Source organism: Rhopilema esculentum, chromosome 20 (genome assembly GCF_057945365.1).
Source record: "Rhopilema esculentum isolate cy_ngs chromosome 20, ASM5794536v1, whole genome shotgun sequence".
NCBI lineage: Eukaryota > Metazoa > Cnidaria > Scyphozoa > Rhizostomeae > Rhizostomatidae > Rhopilema > Rhopilema esculentum.
In genome coordinates, this window is record NC_142834.1 from 2,142,293 (window position 1) to 2,158,151 (window position 15,859).

At 36.0% G+C, this 15,859-nt stretch overlaps 1 protein-coding gene across 1 annotated transcript; it reads left to right on the forward strand.

The window, feature by feature from the left end:
• The first annotated feature begins 92 nt into the window (after nucleotides 1-92).
• LOC135687795 (osteoclast-stimulating factor 1) lies at nucleotides 93-14,322 on the forward strand. The gene is made up of 11 exons (XM_065204464.2): nucleotides 93-316; nucleotides 1,542-1,588; nucleotides 1,877-1,927; nucleotides 4,142-4,208; nucleotides 4,543-4,596; nucleotides 8,366-8,403; nucleotides 9,424-9,493; nucleotides 10,429-10,478; nucleotides 11,454-11,532; nucleotides 12,505-12,597; nucleotides 13,485-14,322. Exons 1-11 carry the CDS (start codon nucleotides 271-273, stop codon nucleotides 13,526-13,528), a joined length of 639 nt encoding a protein of 212 aa, XP_065060536.1. The 5' UTR covers nucleotides 93-270; the 3' UTR covers nucleotides 13,529-14,322.
• The last annotated feature ends 1,537 nt before the right edge of the window (nucleotides 14,323-15,859 follow it).

Below are 15,859 nucleotides of genomic sequence, written 5' to 3' on the forward strand. Positions count from 1 at the left end.
GGTTCAACAATTGTAAAATTGTATGTTGTGACGTCATAACTTAAGAACTCTATGGACCTCTTTATGAGCACATTAGTTTTCAAAGCACATCCGAGGCTACGCTTGTTGTTCTTCCGGGTCCGCTTTCCGCTTCGCCATTTCACGATGCAGCAGCAAATTCTTTGAGCATTTCTCAACTCTTAAACAGCATTCATCTGCACAAAAAGCTGAATAAAAAGATAAAAAATATTGTTAATTTTAAAGCTTTCTTTGTTTCTTTGTGTTAGAAGTATGTCGCGGCCGTCAAGACCAGCTCCACCTCCGCCCTCTAGGCCAGGTAAGTCAGCCTCAGTGAGTCTGTTCTGTTAGGCCCATGTTTCTACCATTCAACTTTGCTCAAATATTCATATACAGAGCTATGTTGATGGTATTAAAGCCATTGCAGACATTACAAGAGTCATTTTAAGTTATTTTAAGTTAAGTTAAATTAGAGTGGCGAGACCAAGTTTCAATTCATTTAGGAAGATGATTTTTGACGAAAACTAGGAATAAGAATGCCCTTCCCACAGAAAATATTGCTTGGTTGTCACTAGAAAGAGATTGCCGTTTATATAAATCATACTTCTTGTCAGTTTTTTGTATTTGTGCACCAATAATTTGGTCAGAATTTAACAAAGAAATGTCGTTTGTAGAGCTTTTACAAACTAAAGTCATTTTTCGCTTTGCATCTTCTCCAACCATCCGAGCACTTCAGTTCATTATTTTTAAATTCTGCTACAGACATACCATTCCACTAAAGAGACAATAATACACTTAAAGTAGAGTAAAAAAGATTGATTTGTATGAAGTGGAAAAATTAAGGAGAAATTTTAGTAGCTAAGCTAATCACTTGGAGAGGACACTCCCTTGAGCATCAGGGCCCTTAGGGTCCTCAAAATTTTTTGTTTACAGGAACTTGCTGTATTATCAGGTCTGTAATGACCTCAAAACCATTTTGTATGTGGCTCAAATTTCCACAAAGAGATGAGCAGACAATACAAGTTTTCTGTTGGAGGGTTGAAAATTATTGCCACGAAAGGTAGAAAAGGTGTATTTTTGTTGTGTCACCAAGAAGCCTTGGTGAGCCTAGTTGAACACTCCACTGTGCTTCTTCAGGAGGCCATTTTTTAACATACATCTACATTCCCCTTATATTACCAATTTATCCCATACGTGTATAATCAAAGCTGATTAGTAGATTGTATTGAAGCAGAATTGCTATATGGTAGTAGATTTTGATCATGAAGATAACAGTCAAACATAATTTTAAGAGTAAATGTATTAATTAAGAATTACACAAAGACCTCTTATTGTTTAAAGGGCATCAAAATCATTCCTGTTCAGTATGTTTTAATACTATCATGCTCTAAATTAGCAGGCCGTCAAAAATGTTTTCAACTTTTTTACATCCTTGTATAGAATATCTATAAAATTAAAACCTGAAGTTTTTCTTTATAGGCTCGTTTTTTTCCTTCTTAAATTCATTGTTTTTCACTTCATGAAATGCATTTAAACATTTTCAGGTCATGTTCAGGTTGTCAGGGCTTTGTACAACTACAATGCACAACAGGTTTGTAAAATTTAATTTAATAAAATTATTCAATTATAAAATTCAGATAAAATTTAAACAAAGCATTTCATGCAAGTTTTGTTTTAAGTGTGCCAGATTTTCAATAAAGTCATTAGATTCGCAGGAAAAATTCCAAATCAAATTAATTGAATTTATAGTTTATTATTTTCTTGCATGTTAATTTCCGTATGTATGTAGTTGATTGATGGAGATGAAAGATTAAACATTAACAAAAGTGTAAAATGTTTTATTTGAAGTTCAATTTATTGGCATGTATGCTTTTTGTAGGAAGATGAACTAAGTTTCCAAGAAGGAGATATATTGTATATTATTGACAAGGTAATCATGTTAATGTTCTTTTTTTCCAATCTGAAATATTGGTCAACCTCAAATATGGAGAAGGCCATGCTCACTTAAAGCTACTCCTGATTTCTTAAAACATTTTCCTAATTTTGCCAAAGCCAAGGATCCTACATTTATCTGAAATCACGCAAAACCAACTGAAGATGGCAAAAGGAAGCAACAGAGACATGTTATGTAGAATATCATCTTAATGAAAGTTTGGTTTGAGCTGAAATTTGCCAAGGTCCCATAGAATGCAGAATTGGTTTTGTTAGACCAAGATTTGTCAGACATACATTTCTAGGCCATTATCTTTAAGGTTTTACCTTCAAACCATATACACTTAGTGAGCAAAATTATTGCACAGGTTTGATAAATGAGTAATGGCGACCACCGTGTAAACAACATGATGATAAAAAATAAAACCACTTTTGTGAAGCCATTAGGTGTCTTTTTATAGATAATAACCAATCAAACCAATCTTCAATCTGCTGGCAACAATTTTTGATTTAAAGATTATAAAAAGTCACTTTTGAAAAAGGAAAACAAGGAACTTTTTATCGGAAAGTCTCGCAGCTTAGAAACCTTTGTGAGACTTGCTAAAAATTTGTCAAAAAGTTTTGAAACATGTTTTGTTAATGGCGACATGATAAGTTCAGAAAAACATTTGCAAGATCACATTTTGGTGTTAAAGTACCAAGTTGATCATTGATGGCCGTGTATTTGATGGAAAATGGCTTATTTTAAGACATTTTATTATGTCTGATCTGTTTATTGGGGAATGAGGGAACCTGTTTATTGCGCGAATTTTGGTATTTTCAATTAATGACAGGACGCAATTTATTTTGCACAATTTGCAGCATTATTTGTTCCAAATTACAACATTGCAATCGGGTGGAAAAGAAAGAGTGGACGATATTTTATTGATTAAATTGTACTGCAACATATCATGAAGCGGCCAATGCCATTAGGCCCATTGCAGATCTAAAAATTTCCGACCAAAATCTTAAGCTTTTTCTCCAACAAAAGTGAGAAGAACGAGCAGTTCTAGACACCCAAGACTAAAGCAAATACCCAAGATCATTGTTATAAGATATCACAAATTGGTGCATAGATGAACTTTTTTATTACAAATGGGTACTTGGGTACTTCAATTATCGTGGCTCAATCTTTGTGTTTTTGCGACATGTTGATTTTGTATAGAAATAGATAAAAGTCAAGAATTTTCTTGCATTTACTATTTCCAGCATCAAACTTTGATAAATTGTCCAACATAGTTAAAAATTCATCTTATAACTTACATTTTGCTGCATTGCCGCCATTTCTTTTTCAGCCTGTGAAATACTTTTTGCTCACTAAGTGTATAATATACCAACCTGTATACTGATTTGCATGCTATTTCATGCAGAATATGTTTCTTTACATGAATGAACCATCAAAAAAGTTCATTTATTCTTTTAAACTGAAAGTTTGCAACTTAGTATTGCCCTGTTTTGCAAACCACTGCATGGACAGTTCTGTCTAAAAGGCATCAAGTAATACATAGAAGAGCAGTAGAAGCAATCTTCCTTACTTTATAGTTTGCTCAAGTGCAGACCTTACACACTGATGTCATCAAATCAAAAGTATTTTTGAAGCAATAATTTGACTACTGATTAACAAGGAAACTAACTCTGCTTGAAACCTGAAAGCTTCTTGGTTAGGATCAGCAATACAAGCTAATTGAAGAATCCTTGTTTTTATTATGCATACAGTCAAAGTCTGATATCAAATCAAACTTTATAGGGCCCATGCTACTGGGGGGCCAGGGGGGCAATGCCCCCCCCCCACTTTGTTGTGAAGGGAATAATTTTAATACTACTGTGAAAGGGGAAAAAGCCTTGGTCCCCTACTTTTCCTAGAATTGCCCCCCCTCCCCCCACTTTCAGACTTGTGGTGTGGGCCCTGTTTAAAAGGAAACAAAAATTTCTTCAATGTTTCAAAAGCTCAATTCATTGTCCCATACAGATATGATAATGAATGGGAATTTCTTTTCTTGAATGAGGGAATATCTCTCTGAATTATCAGGCATTGAAATTATAAGCCTACCTCTTCTTATACTTCTACCACATTTCAGCTCAATCTCTCCAGTTGCCCAGACTTTGAGTTTTCCTTCCTCCTTAAATTTTCTGACCTTTTTTTTATACATAATTTTGTTCTGAACTCTTATAGAATAATCCTAGTGGCTGGTGGAGGGCAAAGGTGGGCAGTAAAGAGGGAATGATACCATCAAATTACGGTAAACAATTTAATCATTATTATTATAACTCTTAATGTTTTCAATCAGTAAAACAAAACAGCTCCTCAAACGTGACCTCACCTGTTTATTCCTTTTCCTGGATTTGCAGGCACCGCGGAGCAGGGGGCTGGGGGACTTTAGCCCCCCCCCCCCACTTTTTGCAAAAATGCCAAATATTAAGTATCAAACTACCAGAAAGCCTCTTTTTATACGGTTTTAGCCCCCCCCCACTTTTCTCAACGCTCCGCGGTGCCTGAATTGCCATGACATTGAAAACTCTTTTGACTATAAGTTCCATTTTCAATTCTAAAAAATATAATGTTCTCCCTTGTAGTTGAAGAAAGCACAGAATCTGTTGATCACCCAATGCATGAAGCAGCAAAAAGAGGTGCAAAAATTATTTTTATGTTTCTGTGGTGGCATAGCTAAGGTATAGGGGCTGCAGACTTAGGATAATTCCCCCATATTTTTCCTCTTTGGGAAAACATTTTTGGAATTTAGTATGATTTGACTACTATTCTGATTTTAATGAAACATGTTTATTTTGGAAACTTTTTGAAATTTGGAAAATCCAATATTCAAGTTGTAAGCTGGGGCGAGGGGCAAATCACTCTAAAAAAATCTCGTACACCTTTTGTGAAAATCTTATTGTTTTACCTGAAAATCCCAGGAAATCCTTTTGTTTTAGGCAAAATCTCGTACGCTATTTGCAAGAGTGAATTGCCCCTCGAGCTGGGGCCAGTTGGCCCTGCCTTGTATTCAGAGTTCAGTGATTGAAACTCGAGATTCAGCGAATTTCCAATAATAACAACTTTTCTATTTTACAATCGAACGAAGCGAAGCAACCAACAGCAGGCGTCAGTCCAGCAACGTGTTGTCACTATATAGGAGTGACGTTAAGCCCCGGCCAAACGAGCCAACATTTCACCCAACATTTCAGCCAACACGCTTTTTTCGCATGTTGGCTCAAATGTTGGGTCGTTTGGCCACCATGTTGGGTCACCCAACATTGTTGGGAAAGATGTTGGCTGAATTGTTGGATCGATTTGAAACTGGTCAAAAATGTTGGCGGCTGTTGGATGGTAATTAAAATAATCCCTATTGTTCAAGGTGCTGTTTTGCGTTGTTGGCTCGTTTGGCCGGGTTGCCCAACATTTGTTGGCTTCACGCAAGCGCTGTAAACAATTTTTAAAAGTGAATAGCGCTGCGCGCCAAGCTCGAGTTCGTGAAGCAGAGATCAAAATTTTAAGATGAAGAGCGTAGAATAGATTTGGACGACTGAAGAATATTGGATAATGGAAGCAGGGGCGTAACTTGGCCAATAGTTTTGGGGGGGTGAAAAGGGTTTCTGCCCTGCAAAACTGAGTGGTGCCCTGCAGACCTCGTAGCAACGGTTTGTCTATAGGTTACTAGTGAAAGCTTTACCAGTGTACACTGGTCTTTACCAAGGACAAACTTCTAAGCAATAAAAACAAACTTGAAACTTCATTGCCTATGAAATTTCTATTTCTCTACGTGAGCGTAAATTGTTTTTTTATATTCACTTCATTTAATGTTGGTTTGCAAAATTAAGCTAATAAACAGCTAATTGGGGGGGGGGACATGATGTAGACAGCGCAACGAAATTTAACCCAGTGGGGCTAAGAGTCGAGTTTAGTGAGGTAGGAGGACCCACCATGGTTGGGTCCGACGTGAAGAAATTTTTTGAAATTATACCTTGTAAAAAGGGCTAAAAAGCATCTTTCAGACAAAAATTCAGCAAAATACTATAGTGCTAAAAGAACTGATTGTTTATTGAAAATATTATTGTTTATTGGGAAAAATAGGGAGGGGGATGTCATGCTAAAACTCTAGTGTTAGACGTTGGGGAAGGAAAGAAACGGCAACCTTTCGTTTCAGATTGCACGTAGTTGTGAATGACAGAGAAAGATGTTGTTTTGATTGGGAGAATTTTTTTTCCTGAACAGAAATGTGCAGTTTCTTGTATCAAGAAGGCCATGTTTACACATCCAAAATTAAAACATTGCAATGATACATTAAATGATTTACTGAATTAATGCAAATAAAAGAAAAATAATAAAAATATACGTGAAAAATTAGCAATTAGTTGAAACAAAATCGGTATCTTAACGATTTATTATGTTTTTTAGTTCATGCACGGTTAAAAAGTAATAGAAAAAATGATAAAAAAATTCCTATCTTGACCAAAGTGAGGGACTTCAGCCCCTTATTCCCCCCCCCCCCCAGTGACGCCGTGCATGTCATGAAAATAATTTACAACTTAAATTAATTTGCATGACTCAACCTTGCCCTCATAAACATATGCATCAATCATTGCATCCATTGGCTATGACTTTCGGTAAGAAATGCTTTCGCTTTGCAAATAACGGAGCTTTTCCTTACATACCTGTTCCGTTCTCTAAAATGCAATGTCAGGAAGGGAGGTTCATAACAAATACGATATTTCCATTTCAAAATTCCTAAACGGCTCTTTAAGAACTTCAGAGGTGGCATTTCTGCGTGGCAATAAAGCTCTTCTTGGCGCCCTGCGAAATCTTCGATTGCCCTGCGAAATCAACTATTTTTTGGATTGGGGGGGGTGTCACACCCCCCCACACCCCCCCGGTAGTTTCGCCCCTGAATGGAAGAGTACGAAGAAAGAGATTTAGTGAGTAAAGATTAGTACGACGAAGCCGTAAAGGAGATGAATAGAGTTTTGGGGAAAAGAAAAGCGTTGCTTTCAAGATCAGGGATGGCAGGCTTAGGTTGTCTTGGACTCAATCCCAAAAAGTATCCCAAAAATGGTTGTGCTAAATGTTGGGTGAATTGTTGGATCGTTTGGCCAGCGTTCCTAACAACTCCCAACATTGTTGGGAAAGATGTTGGGCGAAATGTTGGGCGAAATGTTGGCTCGTTTGGCCAGGGCTTTAGATACAAAAAGCGTTATTAATGACTCAACGATAAATTTCGATCGTTAGGCTGTCAAAAATAACCTTCAAGAAAGAACCCGAACCAAAATTGGCCAAACCAACAACCCATGAGATCCTCAAAGAGGCACAAAAATTGTGATAATTCAGTAATTCCTCAAATGCATGGGGGTCGGTCTATGTAAAGATTATCTACTTTGTGGAAACAAAATTTTTGTTTCAAACGAGAGAGGGGGAGAAATATGAGGGTATGATTTCGGTGAAAGTCATGGTGCGAGAAATGGTGCTAGTGTGCAAGCGTCTCGTAACACAGAAACAAGATTTGCTCGTTTATACCGATGACAAACACCGAGGCCATTTCTTTTACTTCCACCTCCACTACAACGGTCCATCGCGTCCTCCATCTACCTTTACAAGCGAAAGAAAAGAAACGACGGCCATTGATTAAACCAGCTGGGACAACAAGCTCCAACCGAGAACTGCCAAATGACGTCATCTTTTGTTTCCACGCAGCAGACCAAAAAAGAAGTGGGATATCAAAAATGTATATCCCAATTTTCAAAGTCTCGAAACTTAACTTCCATATCGAGTACAGAACAACGAAAGATATTTTCGGGTACCGTGAGCCCCTAACCTTATGAGCATAAATTACTGTTTAAATCTTTGCATGCAAAAATTTACAGGTTATAGGTTAAGGCTACAATGCCTGCCGAAAGTCTTGGAACACTGACATCAATTTCCAAGGTCAAAATCAATCATCCCTTACAGAACAATGTTGGTTTACTATCAAACGGGTTAGGATTTCAGGAAGCACTTTCTTTTGCGCTTCTTTTATGATATTTCTCTAAATCATCAACATTGTTTTAGGGGGAAGGGGGCGGAAGTAGCAAATTTTTTTCATGGAGGGAATGAAAGATATCAAATGCAGCGTAAATTGCTGGGTATTCCAAGTACTTTTGGCAGGCATTGTAGCTGTTATTTATGAATAGTCGTAAACGGTAAGAAGCGATAACGATAGCGTGCAACTCGTGTTGAGACTCGAAACTGACTAATGAGCATAACATAATTACAACAATACATACTATACACAAGTAACATAAATTATCATAGAGTAATGTAGACTAGCGTCCAGTCCTATTACACAAAAATAGCCCCTTGAACTTGATGCATACACCACACTGACTACGTTTCATTTAATCGATGTTAGAATCAAACAATTTCTACATCCAGGTAATTTGGGATTTTTGAAAGAATGCATCCTAAACAAGGTATGTCCAATAGATATTATTGATCGTAAAAGCTTTTTTGCTCTTTATTTACTTGTTAAGATCAAATCTTGATCCATGTTTTCTCTTAATATAAGTAAAACAAAGTTGCTAGGACCAAATACTTTCATATTTGATTCTATTTTTAAAATCCTTCCCTACCATAGATTAGGACTTCTTTGCTCAGCTTTGAAACATAACCAATTTATGCCAACATGTAGATTTAAGCATTTGGTTCTAGCACGAACCAGTTTACACAATGCCAGCTGACTCTAGCTTTGCATTTGCCTAAGAAAGCCCAGCTTAAACTTTCCTCTATAATTAACTCAACCATCTAGCGAAAATTGAAAACGACACAATTCATACCAATAATACATAAAGGAGGAAATAGAAGGGGAAGAAAACTCCCGGAGTAAGAGAATCCCTTGTGCACATTTCGGATCTACTTTTTATCTTCGCTTTAATTTTATCAGATAAATTAACAATATAAGTTTCTCAAGTAATGATAATTATTAATAATAATAATAACAATCATAATCATAATAATAATATTAAACAATTTATTTAGAGTTGGCGGAGAAAATAGCGTTTAGCTAATTAAGGCCAACTATACAAAATTTACTAATTACAATTTACAAATATATTAATTACAAAAACCTAGATTTGGAACATATCTTTGCACAATTTGCAGCTGCAGTCCAAAGTTTTGATGGACTTAATATTTCTTTTAAATATTTCTAGTGATCGGGACTTTTTAATTTCTTTTGGCAAAGTCTGCCATAATTTTTATTTAATATATACAAGATATTTTAGTGCAGGCCTCAAAAGTTGTTTGAAATAATGTTTTAAATTATATTAGCATAAAAGGTATGTTTTGTGGTTTGTTTTATCCTTTATTGTTATCCCGTTGTTTTTATAGACAAAAACACTGCATTGTGCTACATCAAAACATGTTCATCAAATTTGAATTTTAAAAATAGGACAAATGGCCTTAATTCTCTGAAGGTTTATTGTTTCGTCTAGGTGTCACCAAATAGCCTTGATAAGTCTGGTTCAACAGCACTCCACTGGGCTGCATCAGGAGGCCATTTTGGTAAATATATTTGCCTTCAGTGCCGTAGATAGAGGGAGTCAGGGGGCGAAAGACACACCTGTTAGGCTAAACTGCTATTTTATCGGAAAACTTGTGATCCTCATGGAATAATAACATGGTTGTCAATTTTTTTGTTTAAATGTTACGTTTAAAGAGGAAAGACTTTTAAAGTTAATATAACAATTTCTTCGATGCTCTGAATCAGATGGGCAATCTCATTCAATTAGGTATAGTAGGCCTACTTAAGACGCCTTTTAGAGGAGGAGACCATAATATCATCAAATAGTACAATTTGTGACACTTGCCTTTACCTTCTGTTTATCTTCTGCTTTTCTGTTCTAATGTAGTTATATTATGTCCAAACTTATGACAAAAATAAACTGGCTTATAGATTTCGGTCGGGAAATCTAAATTTATCGCCTCTTATGAATTTTCCTTTCTACGGCACTGCCAGCCTTCGTCTTTATTACCAATTTTCCTTTTGCTCATGATTTATATGCACCGTCGGAATTTGTTAATTTTTAAAGCTGATTTATGAAATGAAAAGAAGTAGAACGAAATCTGGAGAAATCGTTCTTTTCAGCTCACCATTTCACGATGCAATACATTTAGTCAAAGAAGTAAATTTTGATCGAATTGATAACGGTCCAGCGTAACTTTGAAAGACAAAATACTCATGAAGAATTAGAGGATTGTAACGTATAAGATTTGAGTAAAAAAGCAGTTTCATACTGACCGTGTATTATTTCAATACCCATGTACTTTTTCTCTGCTGACAATATTTTTTACCTTTTTTTTCAATATTATTTCATGAAGTATTTTCAATCTAGTAGAGGACCCAATTTTCTATGACCGTCAAAAATATTGTTCAGCCGATTCAGATAGGCATTCTATAAATTTGCCTTCATATTTAATCCTGATTACTTTTTTCGTAGATTGCGCGGCTCAACTCTTAAATCTCCCTCACGTCGATGTAAACGTGCAGGTATTTTGATAAATTTACTTACATTTGCCTCGTTATATTTGTCAAATATCCTTGAGACTGAAGCAGCTGTCATTGAGAAACATATTTTTCTAATAGTATTTATTGTTGATATTTAAATGACAACAAAGGAAAGATAATTCGCCTGCCTAACATTAAGGATACACAATAACCCTCAAATCGGATTGATAATTGGGTGGGAATGGACAGGAAAAGCCTCTTTTCCCCACTTATAACCGATGCAAACTCAAACCTTCTATATTTGACAATTAGTATTATAATATCGCTTTTCTTGATATCATACGTTGACTGTGATTTTATATTTCAATTAATTGAATTCTCTTTTATTCAAACATACTTTGAGTAAACTGAATAATTCAACAAATAATTTCTGTTCCCGTGGGATTACCTTGCACCATATTGCTTATTCCTGAAATCCCGTGGGAAAATAAATATTTAAGCTTATATTCTGAGTCAGCGCATGATTTGTGGCTGACTTAATTACACGGTATTTTGAACTTATATCCACCAAAGAATATGCGATTTATCACAGTTTCCTAGGAAGGATAAAATTATTTTGGTCTCTTTTGTTCCCTAACAATAGGAACAAAATGTATTGTTTGTTAGAAACAAAGGTTTTTCTAATTTTAGGGACTTACCCCTCCTCTCCCCCAGAACAACAGGAGCCACCGTCCTGTAGCCTGAGTTCCAGACCCCAAAGTAGAACCAGAAGTCTAGGGCTCAGGCTACCGTCCTGTATATAATATATGGTAACCCTTCGCATTCCTTCGAGAAACTGACCCTAACCCCAAGGCTCATTAAATCATAAAATTAGGGTCTCTAAATATTCGCTTAGGACTTCCTAAAACAACAACCCCCCCCCCCCCTATTTGGGAAATACCCACTCTGTATACAAATGTTAACCCTATACTTTTGAAAGAATTATATCTTTTTAACAGTATGGTAAATTACTTCCAGAATAAACTTGGCGACACAGCACTTCACAATGCATCATGGAAGGGTCATGCAAGTGTGGTCGAGATTCTTCTGGACCGAGGTACGTTGTCTCCTGTTTCTGTTTCCTGTTGGAACAAGTTTTTCCAGTCCTTAATAGAAGGGTTTCGTGGCTTTTAAAATGTCAATTCAAGCATACTTTCAGCGGGTTTTGTGGTACATAGATCCGCCTGATTATGTTTTTTAACACAAAGATCAGGTCATGAATCAACCATTTTTATATATAAAACTGATTATAAAAGACGAGTACAGAGCAGTCGGGAAAAAATCAGAAACTTCAGTATGCGAAGCAAAAAAATATTCAATTTCGAAAAATTTCAAGAACGCAGTATTTTTGTAAAGATTTACCAATATATATAATTGATTTGATGGTTAAAAACTTACACACAGAGAAAGAAAATGCATTTTTCCCACATAAAACAGCACTAGAACGGAAGCGAATCTCTTGGCAGCAATGCATTGAGCATTTGAAAACAGTAGAAACGTCGCAGCTGCGAAAACCCTCCCCTAGAAGTTTCTGTTGGAAAATTTCATAGCATGAAAAGTTAAGTATGGACCCTAAATGCTAAAGTTAACGAAATATTGAGTATTAGAATTTCTTAAAGCGTAAGGAAATGGGGTACTCAACATCGATCTTTGTTTGTTATAAAAAATGAGTGTATGCTCCATTTACAATAACATATGAGGCTGTCTCATTGTTTTGAAGTGAAATGCTTCTAATGGCCGACCCAATCAAACTTTGGTTCCTACAAGACCTTCCTTATTGGCTCCGGTCAGGCATTTTTTGTGCCAAAACTCAGAAGCAGAAATTGTTCTTTTTAAAACCATGTCCCTGCCTCGACTTTGTAAGGTATTTGAAATTAGCTTACAGCCTCGCATGAACAGCACAGAATGGCCTAAAAGTCTCCCTATTTGTCTCAACATAACGCCTTTGCCAACTATTTTCAAAAGCTGACAATTGCCATTCTTCAGCATGGAACCCAATGTGTTGAGAACAATTTATGCTCTTTTTAAGGTGCAAATAAAAACATTCAAAACAACGAAAAGAAAAAACCATACGATCTAGCGAGGAATCCACAAGTTGCAATGCTGCTAAAGGATAAAGTGGGTAAGAAACTTCAACGATGTAGTGTCACAAAATCGAATGAATTTCATGTTACTTCCGATATAAACAAGGAATTCTGCCAATAAAACACCTCTCTTTTTTTGAACTTTTGCTTTTATCAATTGTAAAATAATCTTTTTATTTCATTTTTGGTTTGCAGTTTGTCGTTAACAGCAACTTTTTGCCATCCTTCCTTTTCTGATATTCTGTGACTTTTAAAGGCAATCAACAGATACTAAAGTTGTACTGATTGATAGGTGGTTACTGTCAGTCACTTGTCTTTCGATAACCTTTAAATTGCCTAATACCATATCATTGTTTTGAGATAGGTGTGGATTTTCTTGGGAGCAAATTAAATCTTAGCAAAAACGGGAAAAAAACAAGGAAAACCTATTTGGTTTTTTATCAAGTTCATAAATTAACATAAGTTAAGTTCATAAGTTAAGTTCATAAGTTAGAGCATCGATATATATTTAATAGTGGAAGTGTGCCTTAAAGGGACATTTTTTAGATTTTCCTTTGACCGAATCAACCTTATATCACTGCCAAAAGCCCTGGAACAATAATGTCAGTTTTTAAGCTCGAATTCAGCTGTCTCCCTCTCCTTATGAAAACAAAGTTGGCTGGCTACAAACTTTCGTGGGAATTAATGAAGTTTCTATGGGCTTGTATGATATTTGCTATCAACATTTTTCTAGAGGGGGGGGGGGGAGAGTTGCATTAGTAATATCTTAGAAATGAAATGAAAAAATTAAATCTTTTGCTGATGAGTTTTTTTAACAATTTAAGCAAAACATTGCCAGTTTTATTAACAATTTTGAGTTATGTCCCATGTCTCGCTTCTCTTGCTGGTACAAGTGGTTATTAATGTCACTTTTCAATATTTTTAGCGGCTACAGCAAATGACTACGGCGAAGATGAAGATTCTGACTGAAATTTGTCTACATTAAAAATCTAAAGGTTATTTATTTCGTTTTTATTTGGATGTAGTATGTCGCCCCTTGAGTCATTTTGTCTCTTGTTCCGACTAGATTTGTATCAAATTCTCTAGTATACTCATAATTTCACAGTAACGACTTTTCCTTTCTACAGAATTTTTGCCCTTTCCCAATACCCTTTATTATCCATTTGCCAATTCTTCCCGCTTTATACAATATTCAACAACGATTTTCGATATCTAGCTATACGATTTTAACCCTGGTCTTTAATCTAAAATTGTGCATCAGTTTACACAAACTCTCCCTTACTCAAGATGGCATCTTCCTTGTAAAATTTTCATCGCCCAATTAGCTCCACTAATACAGAGTCGAGGGGCAAATCACTCTATAAAAATTTAGTAAACCGTTGTGGAAATTTTATTGTTTTATCTGAAATTACTGGGAATCCATTTGTTTTGGTGTAAATCTCGTACGCTGTTTGTAAGAATGAGCTGCCGCTCGTATAGAGTTGTAGACAGTTTGTTGCCCACAGTTAGTGACACCAGTATATTGTAAACATCTTCCAATCAGGATTACGTTACTTTCAAACTACGGACAAATAATCTTCCCTCAAATGTCTTTCTTTTGATAAAACTATGATTTGAATTATAAATTAAAGTCCAAACAAAGAAAACCTGCAAACAACGAACAGTTATTCCCTTCTCGTATATCGTCGCAATATTTCACTGATATCTTTCATCGGATTTTTTTCTTTCTCACTTGTTAGTTACTAAATTTCTGTTATGTATTAGCAACATTTATCCCATTAGTGCTATTTTTCCCTAATTTTTTAATTTGTCATCAACCTAAATTATTGTCTTGGAACATAATCTGTCACAGTTTCCAACAAAATGTACACGGAGCTTAAAGGAAGGTGTTGCTACCGAAAATTGGCAAATTTCTACTTTTGCTATTGTTTTTCCAAACATTTTGTGCAAGAGCCCCCCCCCCCCTCTCCCCCCCACCCTCTTGCTATTTTGATAGCACTACACCACTGGCTGAAATGTATTAGTTTCAGCCGTGCACCAGTGAGCTCTTGAGAAACATACCCCGTGCATCAAGCATATGTCTCAATTTATAAGCGAGAGCTATGACCGTCCTTACCAGCTCCCAGAGTATGTGATTCCCTTTAAAGTATAATAACCTACCATTTGTCTCTTGTAATTCATGTAATCATTGTGGATATGTTTGCAACTCCAACACCCCTATATTGACATTTTGAAATATTTCGAGCAAAATATAAGAACTCGAATAATTTTTTGAATACAGAGTCGTCACTTGTCGATGTAGTTGGTGTTATAATATTTTCGGTTCAAACTCCATAATTTTTACAGTTTGTGAGATCGACATAAGAAAGAAAGCAGAATTGTATTTTCACACCAATCTTATAATCGTTAAATCTTTTGGAATGATCGTTAATACTGGTTCGCAAGGCCTTGTTTGTGATTTATTGATATATTTTTGGCTGGAAAAATTGTTCTTTTTGCTTTTTTTCGCGTCCTAAATAATTAAGCTAGTAAACGAGAAGATTTTGCTGTTGAACAGGAAGAATTGTGTACGAATTATGTTAAAAGAGACCAGTGGCGGAAATTGCGGGGGTGTGGGGGGCAACCGCCTCCAATGTTTTGCCAAATTGTCGATTTTGTCGGCAACATTATGTTATTTGTCGGCAAATTTGCTTGCTTTTGTAGGCATTGCCCCCCCCCCCCAACTTGAAAAATGAATTTCCGCCACTGAAAGAGACCTTCAACGTTTGATGCGATTTCATAGAGAAATCAATGTAAGATAACAAGGGAGTATTTTCCAGGGCCATAGTGAGAACAAACTTGTGGGGTGATAAGATTGGGGTCAAGGGGTAAATTGTCCACAAAAACATTCCCTTTTGATGACCTTAGAACAGTGGTGTAACGCACTTTAGGGTACCTTAGCTCGTTATTTAAAGGCCCCCCAGCTGAAAGGGGCCCCAGAAGTATTTTTTAACCATGATTTTAAAAACTTCACTCAAGTTCACCTCATTTTGAAAATGTCGTTTCAGAGCTTGTGATGAGGTCTACTCTCGGGTTTTTAAAGATGATTAGAGTTAGCGGAGTGGTTCAAATTCTAGTAAGCAAGTAGGCTTTAATTAGTGCAGGCTAGAAAACCCTAAAGAGAAACATGGAATTGTGTCTTTAGTAAAAGATCGTACATCACAGGAAAAGCATTGAAATTTCTCACGTAAATGACATTGAATTTACTAATTGTAAATTTTGAACTTGGAAAACTAGCAAGCGAAGAAGCCCGAAGGGGGT

Excerpts from the sequence above, each read along its gene's own strand:
- LOC135687795 (XM_065204464.2), top strand. The coding sequence starts at position 271 with ATGTCGCGGCCGTCAAGACCAGCTCCACCTCCGCCCTCTAGGCCAG. Across the intron at positions 4,209-4,542 it reads AATGATACCATCAAATTACG|TTGAAGAAAGCACAGAATCT; the intron begins GTAAACAATTTA and ends TCTCCCTTGTAG. Across the intron at positions 4,597-8,365 it reads GCATGAAGCAGCAAAAAGAG|GTAATTTGGGATTTTTGAAA; the intron begins GTGCAAAAATTA and ends TTCTACATCCAG.